A 12,248-nucleotide genomic window follows, 5' to 3' on the forward strand; every position below is an offset into this window, starting at 1 on the left:
GGCAAGTGTTAAAGGCAATAGAGGCCGATACTGTTCTATACCTAATCCTACAATAGTGGTCTCTGAGGAGACGCTTGGACGAGGCTCAGGCTGAGCAGGAGAGTGGGAGAAGACCCACAACCCTGTGGAGATTTGACAGCAGCTATTTGTAGGTGTCTACTTAACCTGAGCTGTCGCCACATCCGTGCATGTGGAAGAGCAAACCGGAAACAAGTTATGAGACCATCTTAGGCATAACCAAACACCTTGAGCGAGGGGGTCACTGCAGGTGGCGGATTAGGACCATCGTCTCAAGGTCAATTGGCATAACATAATCCACAAAACAATGTTCTGCGTCCTACTTTGATAAGTAGTGACTGGAATCTTAAACGCCGGTAAGCAGCCCTCAAAGATCCAACTGTGGGTCTCTCCACATCTAGAGGAAAGACGAGTAATGGGAATAAAAGGACACATGGAAGCAATTAGTTCAAAAGTCTAAGGAACCACATAAAATCAGCCTCTGCAAACCTGAGACCGGATGAGCCAGATACTGCCTGACTGCCACTAGCAACTGCTCCACAAAGAACACATTAGAAGACCCTGGATACAACGGGAGAGAATGAAAGAGGTCAGGCTTACTGGTCAGAGAGAGGCTGTGTGCAAGCACCCCACATCAGTAAAGACCTGAACTTGAAGGGGAAGAAATAACACCAACAGAAGAAAGCATAATGGGAGACTATATATATGGCCAAGTACAGAGAAAGCAATGCTTTTTTCCTGATCCAAAATGATTCATCAGGAAAGGAATTATATAACAGTCCTTTTTGTTTTTTCAAATTGTGAGTAAGCTCTCAAAACCTGTTTGGGAAAGACACATTCTCCTCAAATGATCTCAGCTCTTCAAAACCTAAGGGGAATAAGAATAAAATTATTTTATGAAAGGTAGGAGCCGGTACAGAAATGTATCTACATTAATATAGTACATAAAATACATAAATCTGATTGTTTATATGTATGAATATAATGGATATATTATGTATTATATAACTACATATAATATAAAGGCATAAAATATATGCTTGTCGATTAGTGGGTAACTAGCTAAATAAAATTTGTTAGACATTTGGCTATTCGTCGATAACTTCCTTTTGAAAGCTTTATGCACTGAAGTTGGTCAACACGCATTTCACATCTCATTGAGAGAAGGAAGCTCCACCCTCCTACTGCATGCTGCAACAAAACTTATGGTTTGAGAGTCCTGGGCTTGGAAGTTTCCTTAAGATCATCAAAAAGCAAATTAATAAATATATATATATTTTAAAGATCATCAAAAAGCACAAGCCAGAAGGGTTTTGACTGGGCAAATTAAATAATCGTATTGAAGGAAAGATGTGCATACACATTTAACTGATGGGCAGGAGAGTGGAAGAGGTATCTGCAGTAGCCATGCCAACATGCGTAGAGAAAGCCCCACAGATTCACCAGAAAAACCAGACAATGCCATTTTTAAATAGCCAAACGACATGGATCAGTCAATTCACAAAGGGAGAAACCGATGAACATATACCCCGTTTCACCAGAGAAAGACAAATTAAAATAATTTCACACTCATCAGATTGTGACCAGTAAGGGAAACGAGAAGCAGCTTGTTAGATGGTGAGACGTGGTGAGACTGGGAGTGGTTTATGATGTGTGAATGAGAGAAAGTCCGGAGTAGTTAGGACGAAATAATTAACATATGAAATATGACAGCATATCCTTGTGAGTAGAATCTGGATTGAGTTTGATAAAGATCAATTAGGGTGAGAGCAGCAGTTCTCAACCTGTGGGTTGTGACCCCTTTGGGGTCAAATGACCCTTCCCAGGGGTCACTTAAGACCATCGGAAAGCACATCAATATTTCACAAAATATAATTGCATATTGTTTTGTGATTAATCACTATGCTTTCATTATGTTCAATTGGTAACAATGAAAACATATCCTGCATATCAGATATTTACATGATGGTTCATAACAGTAGAAAAATTACAGTGATGAAGTAGCAGAGAAAATAATTTTATGGTTGGGGGGTCACCACAACATGAGGAAGTGTATGAAAGGGTCGTGGCATGAGGACGGTGGAGAACCACCGGGTTAGAGGTTTCGGGGCAGGTTCATGGAAGAGGGTGCCCTGGGGTTAGACCTACGGACTTGGTTAGAACCAGAAGAGGCTGAGCGAAGGAAGCTTCCGATGACAGGACAAGCCTGGGCAAGTGACAGCAGATGCAGTACTGTCCAGGAAGAGCGAGGACAGCAGATGCATTGGTGACAGGCTCCCTGCTGGGAAAGCGGACCCTACTTGTGACCAGAAGGGATTAAATGATGATCACGTGGACTGCTTGATGGGAAAGTCTAAGCCTGTGCTTTCACCGAGGAGGAGTGTGAGAACCAAGAGCGGAAGTGACCCTTTTAGGGTCACACAACACAGTAAAAGCAGCCTTAAGATTTGACTGGCGGCCCGTGGCAATCAGTGTTCTCTGGCCTGAACGACCCGTCCAAGGTGCTCTGTGACTGTGCTGTCCTGGACAGACAGGGTAGCAGGTAGAGCATGATGAAAACACCAAACCATGCCTCCAAACTAAATCCACGGCCATCGAGTCAATGCTGACTCATGGTGACCCATGACTATTACTGGGGGGAGGGGGGGTGTGAGGTTCTGCTGGCAGTTTGGAATTGGCAACCAATGTGGCTCACCGCCCAGTGCATAACCACTACGCCACCAGGGTTCCAAACCACGCCTCGTGCCAGCTGACTGATTCCAATTCATAGAGACCCCATGGGGCTAAGTGGAACTACACCCTGGGGTTTCGAAAGCTGGGAGTCTTTGTGGACGTAGAGTCTCCAACGAGGAACAGCTGGTGGGCTTGCACCACCAACCTGCGGTGGGCAGTCCAATAGTCCAATGCTTAACCCATGGTGCTCTGATGAATTGCTTTACATGTGCTTTATTTCTCATTTTCCTTCATGGCTGGCAGGGGCTGGGGGCGAAGTGGTGGCATGAAAGGGGACATACTGGAATTATTTTGGCGTTGGTGAGAGAGTCTCTCTTCTTTGTTTTATGTCGGGGTCTAATCAAAAGACCTTTTAACAATAGTTGTTAAAAAATAATAAGAATAAATAGTTGTATTGGCATATAATTCACATGTGATACAGTTTGATCATTTAATTATGTGAAGAAGACTTGTGCAAACATTGCCACAATCAATTTCAGAGCATTTTCTTCTTGTCTTCATTGTTATTAGCTCCCTATTAACCCCAATCTCCCTGCCATGCCTTTAGCTAATTATTAATCCAGTTACTGTTTCTATAGACTTACCTCTCCTGGATTTTTCATACAGAAAATCATACTAAACACGAACACACAACAAACTAACAACTGACGAAGCAGAGAAAAACCTCAATTCAGAAAAAGGAAAAAAAAAATGTTACAAACTGAAACAACTTTTGACCGGGTCCAAAGGAAGAACAAATAAGGGGCCGTGTTTTAACCTAATCGCTATTCACACGCCGAGAATATGGTTGGAGGGGATTCCCTGGAGGCTGATCCAAGTGGGGACCCTGTAAATTGATTGTGTGCTTCTGCTGTTGGAGATTCCCTTCGGCAGTCTGGGCGTTCAGACTGTAAGCTCTGATATCACCCCTCCTTCAAATATGGATTTCATTAGTTACACTCTGGTTCACACAGGATGGTGTGCTCCTTCCATGTGGACTTAGTTGACTCCTCATTTAGGCTATTTGTTTGTTTTTTGGTCTGGTTTTGGGTCTGTTTTGGATCTGGTTTGCTATTTGTTTTAAGGAAAGCCTTTCAGAACTCAGATTCTATATTTTTTTCCTGATAGCTGGTCCCCATATGGTTTCTTCACCATACTTTTATTTACCCCTTATATTATCAGTGATCTCTTCTCAAGGCAAATATCAAATTGGGCCATGTCATAAGAACTAATTTTTCTTAGACTGGGGCTAGAATTAAGTGTGAGCCCCAATTCCATTTATTTAACTATGGCTTATAGATGTCTCTGGTTCATTTTAGAGACACTAGTATAATTTTATCATAGAGAACATTATCAATCATCAGAGCATAGTGTCATACACTTAGTCAATGGTATAGAATTTAAAATACTGTCAAGAAAAGAAATTTTTTTTGAGAATGATGATGGCAACAAATGTACACATGTGTTTGACACAATGCATGGACGTATGGATTGTGACAAGAATTGTACAAGCCCCCAGGAAAATGATTTTTTTTTAAAAAAATGAAATTCTACAAATAAGTATAGGCTGGCTTTTCAAGCCACAATACATGAGTTGTTGACTTGTACAAATTAAACTCGCAAGCTACTGGATACTGTTTACATAAACAATGGGGACTGGTGATACGGCAAAACTTTCAGTAATACTCATTCACAAAGGTAGAACCACATGAATGCATGCCCTAAGAAAGTAAAGATGACATTGACACAGGAAGTATATGGAGTCCTAGGCCACCTCAAAGCAAGAGATTCGAACCAAAGTCCAGTGACCACCAATTCCATTACCTTGGGACAGCAGTCATCTGCTCTTCTCACAGTAAGGCATTTCAGCTCAAGTCCAAGGGAGCATGTCAGTTCTTTAAATCTACAAGTGAGTTTGCGTTTGAGCCCAGTTCACTTAGTGGGGTTTCCACATACAATCTTTCTGGTGTGGCCTATGAAGGATGCTACATACGTTCCTAAAACAGTCTCAAGTCACAGCCGTCTATAGCACACAGCTGGGGTCACTCAAGGGCTGGATCAAAACTAGGTCAAAAGTAACCAATTAGGAACATAAGACTGGGTGTATTCTCCCCTTGGGTTCGATATAAATATCATTAAGCAGGTTTTCCTGAAGGGAGGTTGTTCCTTCCAGTTTACCCACCAACGGAAGTGAAATCGCCTTCTCTGAGACACACGGGTCCCTGCTTTCCTCCATCTTGACTTGATTTTCCAGTAAGTTTCGCGTATCACTTTTGTAGGCATGTCTGATTTGGGGTGACCTTAGCCCAATGCTGTACAGCAGTAACTGAATGGTCTTCTCCCTCTCCCCCTATCTTGAGAAACTGACCCCGGCTTAGGTGAGATCTCCTCTTTCAAAGTGGTGTTGAAGATGCACATATAAAGGTGTGAGTGATATGTGGGGTGTGGGCGCTGGATAGGCTCTCTAGCTTGTTTCTTTGGGAGATTAAGTTAGATTGCATGACCCAAGAGCAGAAGCCTGCCTTCATCTTGGTGTTTATCCTTAGACAATGTCTGGCCTTTTGTGAGTGACTAACTTTCGGAATAGTGTCTGGGGTCGTGAAGGCTTGTATTCAAACAAGCAGCCATCTAAGCGAGCCGTCAACTAAGTCCACCCGGAGGAAGCACACCAGCTTGTGTGTCATCCAAAGATGACGATTTAAACATTCAAATATGGTGAAGGGGAAAGCATCAGAGCTAAAATTATGAACCCCCAATTTGTAGAAAGCTGTGGAAGCTAGTGAGAGGCCCAAACCCAACTGCAGAGTATCTGGTCAGATTAAGCCCCTGGAAGATCCCCTCTAGCCACAGGTAAGGGTCTCCAATAGCCTTACTATCAAACAGAGATCATTGTAATCTTGGTTCTGCTAGCTAGACCTTGATTCTCAATCAATTGACCTCCCTTTTGACCCAACCTGAATTTGTTCTAGGTGCAAGTATCTCTTGCTTGGTCCATGACAAATTTCATCCCTGGCTTTAAAAATAGTGGTATTGGTCTTTTCTTTCTTAATCATTTTTATTTTTATCTTTATATTATTATTATTTTATCCTTAGCACTTTACTTCATTTTTGTTTTTTATTGTCGTTTTCCAGTTTGGAAGCACAGAAGGAGTGGATGCATAGAGATAATAGCTGATGTACGCGTTTATAGGGCATGTGTGGGTGGAGGTTGGAAGACAGGGACCGTGAGGGGATTTGGGGAGTAAACAATGAATGTGGGATGCAGGGAGGGACCACTAGAACTGATTGACTGACTGTGATTACACACTCATTTTAAAGGCAATTTAACCATGAAAAAAATGAAAGAAAATGTTCTCAAATTGATTGTGGTAGTACAATTCTTCTTGATATGATTGAACTATTGATTGTATGCTATGTGGATTACATGCCAATAAAACTTTTTAAAAAAACATGCTGAGAGTCAAATCTTAAAAGCTGCCTTTACTATGTCGTATGACTTTAGCAACCCAACACATCACCGCTGTGCCCTCAGGGCGCCTTTGTTGTATGACATTAAACAAGTTGCTTCCTTAAAAAAAGTTTTGATGGTGTCATTAATTTATCTAATGACACTGCTTTTGGGTGGGTAAAACACTGTTTACCCACCAACAGAAGCGCTTCTCGGAGACATATGTGCTCCCCTGCCTCCCACTCACCCCGCCCATCTTGACCTGGATTCCCAGGACTTTTCACTTATCTTGTGGGAGTGTCCATTGATTTGGGATGACCCTCCTCCCTCTCCTCCCATCTCGGGAAACTGAGCCCAGCTGAGGGGATGTTCATATGATGGGAGTGAAATGTGGTTCATGAGCGCTAGACAGGCTCTCTACCTTGTTGCTTGGGAGATTGGATTAGAAGATGAAAGGACAACAGAAAAGATTACAGGACCTGAGAACAGAGCCTGCCTTGATGTTTACCTTGATGTCTATCCTTGTAGAGGTGGACTCATGCAGTAGTTGGCCTTTTGTGATTGACGGACTTCATTCAGCAGAATTATTTCCAGGTCCGTCCGTGTCATGAGGTGTTTCATGGTTTCATCACTGTTTTTCAGGGAGGCGTGGTATCCCATTGTGTGTACGCATCTGTGCCACCCTTTCTGTGTCTGTTCTACTCATGGTCACATAGGTTGGTTCCAGCTTCTTTCTATTCTCATTGATGACCCTCACAGCTCTGAGGTTGGTTACAGCTAAGTCTCTAATCCATCTTGAGTTTGTGTTTGTGCCTGGGGTGAGGTCTCAGTCCTGGTAAACAAACCGCTTCCGCTCCTTGGGTCTCACATTCCTCCTCAGTGAAAGTGCAGGCTTAGACAGCATGCTTTCCAATCGAGCAGTCCACGTTCTCATCATTGAAACACTGAGCCACTCAAGGCCCTGTGATCTGGGGTTCCCTTCTAATCACAAGTAGGTTCTGCTTTCCCAGCAGGAGGCCTGTCACCAATGCATCTGCTGTCCTCGCTCTTCCTGGACAGTACTGCATCTGCTGTCATTTGCCCAGGCTTGTTCTGTCATCGGAAGCTTCCTTCGCTCAGCCTCTTCTGGTTCTAACCAGGTCCGTAGGTCTAACCCCAGGGCACCCTCTTCCATGAACCTGCCCCGAAACCTCTCGCCCCAATTGATCTTTATCAAACTCGACCCAGATTCTCTTCGCAAGGATATACGGTCATATTTCATATGTTAATTATTTTGTCCCAACTACATTGGACTTTCTCTCATTCACAGATCATAAGCCACTCACAGTCTCAGCACCTAGCAAGACGGTTCTCGTTTCCCTTACAAACGTTGTTCATGCTAGCATTTGCTGAACTCCGGCCATCCAGATCCTCCGGCTGCACTCCCGGAGCTTGGTTGTACTGTTTTAGCAGGCGTGACATGACTGAGCGACGAGGCTCCGATTTCCCAGCTATGGTGAAAGCTGAACATGGTGAAATACTTTGCTCAAGGCAAGGCAAGCTTGTGCTAGTCAAAACATAGTCACAAATAGCTTTAGTAAAGTGGGAGAAAGGGGGTGTGTGGCAATCATGTTGTGAGATTATTAGGACCCAAACCATATATATATATATATATATATATATATATATATATATATATATATATATATATATATATATATATTCACAACGACTAGGAGTAAAAGCCATCTGGTCATGATGATGCCATGCAGCAGGCGCTCCTCTGCTGAATGAAGGGCTCTCTCCATGGGCTCCCCTCAGAAGGAGGACTTAGGTTCCAGTTCCAGCAGGTTGAAGTTGAAAGGACAGCTCCTTTCTGTTGAACTACCCAAAAACAACACGAGCTAAAAAAGAAGCCACACTGGGATTCAGAAAGGGGATTTATTGCGGTGAAGGAAGGAATGTGGTCCTGATCGATGGGCCGCTCTGGGCTCCTCTCCCTGGACGCGGGATCAGCAGAGTTTCCCAGCTTAGAAATCTTCCCACCCTGCTCCTCCTCCCCAGGGGCGTGCCGGAAACTTCTGCTCTGGGAAAGAGGGGTCCAGGGAACCTGAGCTTCCCCTGCTTGGATGATCCAAGTTGTTAGCAGTCAGGCTCTGTCAGGAAGAATCAATCTGAGGAGAAAAGAGGGAAGGAGGAGAGTCATGGGGGTCGGGGTGGGGAGCAGGCAGCCCCACCCTATGGAAGTCTGTCTCCTTCTGTTCTGGAGTCATCTGCAAGGCCCCTTGCTACAGCTGCCCACCCCGCTCCTCCCTCCCTCCAAGATCCTACTCCCTGCCACCCCTGTGACCTGCCTATGCAGTGTGCCTATAAACCAAGGCCCCATCGGAGGAAGGGCTGTCCCACAACGCCTGATGTAGGATCCACAGCCTCCGGCCCGAGGGGCGCTGTCGGCCCTCCCCATGCCGCAGCAGAACCCTAGTCCTCCGACCATTCAAGCACTGCGTCTGGCCCCCACCCTCACCCCCCCCCACCTGGCATACCGCCCGAGCACGGCTTCCGGAAGTAGATGAGAAGGACGGTGCCCACAATTATACCCAGTAAGCCCAGGCCAAAGGCCACAGCACACAGCACATTCTCCAGAAGATCTGAGGGAAGAGCATTTTGGGGCACTGGAAAGGAAGCGGGGAGTAAGTTAGCTGGGAGACCTCGCTGGCGCGCATCCCCACCCCAGCCCCGGCCCCACGAATTTGCAGTTAGAGAAAGAGCCCTCCCAGGGACGATGGGCTCACCCCAAAAGGCAATTGCGGTGTAGCCGTCGATCTCCTGAGTCACAATGCAGGAGTAAAGGTCAGAGGGTTCCGGGGTGACGTTTAAGTAAGAAAAGGCCTGGAAACTGAGTCCATCCATCGCGGAGACAAAAGTGGGTCCAGTGGCTCCTTCCACGGAGATCGTATGATGCTGCCAGCTCACGGACAGCAAGGGCGGGAAGAGGTTACTGACAAAGCAGACCAGCGTGTTGGGTTGGCCATACTCCAGGGGCCTCAGCGTGAACACTTCAGCGACAGGAAACCCTGGTGGGGGTGGAGCCGGGAGAGAAAGAAGGTATCTTTGGTTCTGTGGGGGTTGGGGTGCCTCGGGGGCTTGAATGAATGCTGGTCTGAAAGGCAAAGGCAGATCTGGGGTGCTCTGAACACCGCCACCCTCCGTGCCTAAGCCCCCACCTTAGCACCCAGTCTCCCACTACCTTCCCTGAAAGTGCAGGCTCGCCATCGGTGACTTCTCCCCCTCCCACCTTGCTGAGCACAGTAACTTCCGTGCCAATCTTGTCAATGAGCAGGCACTACGTGGTCCCTCTTAAATTCATCAAGCCCGATAAATGGTTTGCAATGCCTACTCTGTGCTAAGCACCCTACAACCCAAAGCACGGGGTGCAGACCATGACTGGCAGAAGTGCGGGACCCCAGGAAACCTAACAATGGGGATGTGTATGAAGGTCTACATACCCACCACCCCCACCATTGGCCTAACCTCTGGCCACTGGGATTGTCCCCTCAAGTTTTGGGCCGATGTGCTGTATGAATTCCTGGCATAGGTCTGCATCAAAAGAAATGGTGGGCACATCGGTCTGATCCTTCGCCCAGTCGGCAAACTCGGGTAAGCGAGGCACGCGGGTGTTGTGTTCGAAGTCGTAGGAGAAAAGCTGGTCTCCGTCGTAGGCCTCCGAGAGGCCCAGGCCGGGGCTGCCATCCTGGCAGTACACCGTGTGCAGGAAGGTGTGGTTTTGCAGGTCGTTGCGCCACACTGGAGTCGGAGCTGCAGAGAAGATGGGGGAGGAGGGATGGCTCATGGAAGTGGGAACCGCATCCCTGTGTTCGAGCTTCGAAGACAAAAAAGATCTGCCCCAGGAACAACGGAGGCAGAGCTGGGTGGGTAAATCCCTCCTGCGTTTGTTATTTAGAATCCTCCTCCTGAGGGGAAGCAAGAGGATATTAGGAGAAGAGCGTACAGGATCTCCTCAACTTCCCCTGCCCATTAAAAAAAAAAAAAAGCCAATTCTTCGACTAAGGCAACAGAGGCAGAGCCATCGTGCTGGCTGTGTGGTTTGGTCGCGGTGAGTGGAGGAAGCAGGTGGAGGCTGATCTCTAGCCTGCGCTCTGCTCACCATGCCATGCGTGCTGGCACAGGGCTGCATCCTCCCCCAGTACAATGTCATCATTAACTTCCAGGGACTCGGCCCCAACACCTGCACTGGGAGCCCCAGTGCTGTTGTGGTTACGCATTGGGCTACGATCCTCATGGTGGGCAGTTCGAAACCACCAGCAGCTCTTCAGGGGAAACACTGGCCTTTCTACTCCCGTCCACAGTTGCAGTCTCAGAAACCCCCAGGGGGTTGCTCTGAGTCCGAATTGACTCGCTGGCAGTGAGTGAGCGGCTGCCATCCACAGGGTCCTCATTGGCTGATTGTCAAAAGCCCAGCGCCAGGCCAGTCTCAGGCTGGACGCTCTGCTGAAGTGTTCAGCATTACAGCCACACCCAAGGCATCAGTGACAGATGGGCACGGTGACTACGCTTGAGGACTGGATCTCCTGCATGAGGCGGGGATTCTGCCGCGGAACCATTACCCTCCTCACGAAGGGTCCCTGTGTCCACTTCACATAAAGCCACCCTGTGGGCTTATGAAGCCTCTGGGAAGATTCGCTAATCTTAGAAGGGCAGAGGAAGGTCCAGTCGTGGCATCCCCAAGCCATTGGTGACACACAGCCCACACACACACACTGCTATCGAGTCATAAGTGACACCAATTCTCCACTGCTATCAAGTCCATCCTGAAGTTGGTTATAGGGTTTCTGCGGATATAAATCTTTACCGTAGCAGATAACTACATCTTTCTCCCACAGTGGTTGGTGGGTTTGAACGGCCAACCTTGTGGGTAACTGTCCAATACTTCCCAGGCAATGTGACCAGAGGTGCTTCCAGGCACCACAGCACACTGAAACACTAGTTTCCAGTCCTCTTGAGCTGTTCCCACTGGCAGCAAATCTCACTGAAAATGTCTTCCCGAATCTCAAGCCCTGAGGATTAGGGGAAGTGGCTCCCCAGCTAGAGGAAATAATCCTTCTTATTTGAAGCTCCTGCATGAATCTGCCCAACCAGCAGACTGCCTCTTCCCATTACTCAGAATAATAGACATTTGAAGTATGATGGAGCTTTGAAATTATTCTTCCATTCCTTTACAGAGAAAGAAATGCCGAGCAATAAAGTTCAGACGCCTCACGGAGGGAACTGACAGCAGAGTGCGGAGGCAGACCCCAAGTAGACTCGTGGCAATAACAGTGCCTTTGTTCAAGTGTTACGCTACCACCTTCCAACTGGGTGACCTGGGACATGCGACGTAAAATCTTTGCTTATCATTTTCTCCCCCCCCCCTTTTTTGGTATTGTAAACAATTCCATTGCAAAACATATATAAAATAAAATGTGTCATTTCACCATTTTTAATGTGACATCAATTACATCTGCAATTTTATGCAGCGATTTCCATCATCAATATCCCAAACTGCTTGATATAAACACTGAAACCAAACTCACTGCCATCGCAGAGACCCTCTGGGACAGGGTACAACTGCCCCCATGGGACTGGCTCCCTGGGCTCTAGTCTAACCCCATCAGCACTGAAGTCAAAGGAAAGATCTTGTCATACCATCAGGGATGGCCCAGGCGTTGGGCAGCAGCCACAGGAGGTGCAGCAGCCGGAGCGGCGCAGCTACCCGATTCTGGTCATGATCCATATCTTTTTACCACCAGGTGGGTTTGGAGCTACCAGCCCAGCAGACCTCCGCCCTGAAACTCCCTCCCCCGATGGTAGGCTCAGTGCACACTGGGTCAGCTCACTTCCAATAGCTGCCCTTCTCCTTTTGATTAAACCAATCACAGGCAAATACAGTTGGACATCATCAGTTTCTGGGGAAACACCTGCTGACAGCAACCTCCCTAAGACTTGGCTCTCGTACCAGGCCAGGGTGTGTTGTGTTACTGGGCTTGATAGGCCAGTGAAGGAATGTCTGCCTCCTGGTGGGGTTCCCTCTTCT

The 12,248-nt window shown here is 47.0% G+C and overlaps 1 protein-coding gene across 1 annotated transcript; it reads right to left on the reverse strand.

Moving 5' to 3' along the window:
- Positions 1-8,084: 8,084 nt before the first annotated feature.
- On the reverse strand, positions 8,085-12,050 carry LOC142453053 (HLA class II histocompatibility antigen, DM alpha chain). The gene is made up of 5 exons (XM_075554180.1): positions 11,861-12,050; positions 9,689-9,973; positions 8,950-9,231; positions 8,701-8,829; positions 8,085-8,331 (listed from the first exon to the last, which is right to left on the reverse strand). Exons 1-5 carry the CDS (start codon positions 11,946-11,948, stop codon positions 8,327-8,329), a joined length of 789 nt encoding a protein of 262 aa, XP_075410295.1. The 5' UTR covers positions 11,949-12,050; the 3' UTR covers positions 8,085-8,326.
- Between the last annotated feature and the right edge of the window lie 198 nt (positions 12,051-12,248).

The sequence above is a fragment of the Tenrec ecaudatus genome, chromosome 7 (genome assembly GCF_050624435.1).
Source record: "Tenrec ecaudatus isolate mTenEca1 chromosome 7, mTenEca1.hap1, whole genome shotgun sequence".
Lineage (NCBI taxonomy): Eukaryota > Metazoa > Chordata > Mammalia > Afrosoricida > Tenrecidae > Tenrec > Tenrec ecaudatus.

What these genes read in the sequence shown, in the direction of transcription:
- LOC142453053 (XM_075554180.1), bottom strand. Translation starts at nt 11,948, where the DNA reads ATGGATCATGACCAGAATCGGGTAGCTGCGCCGCTCCGGCTGCTGCAC. An exon ending in CGCCTGGGCCATCCCTGATG is followed by an intron (nt 9,974 to 11,860) that starts GTATGACAAGAT and finishes TCTTCTCTGCAG; the next exon opens with CTCCGACTCCAGTGTGGCGC. An exon ending in GACAATCCCAGTGGCCAGAG is followed by an intron (nt 9,232 to 9,688) that starts GTTAGGCCAATG and finishes CACCCCCACCAG; the next exon opens with GGTTTCCTGTCGCTGAAGTG.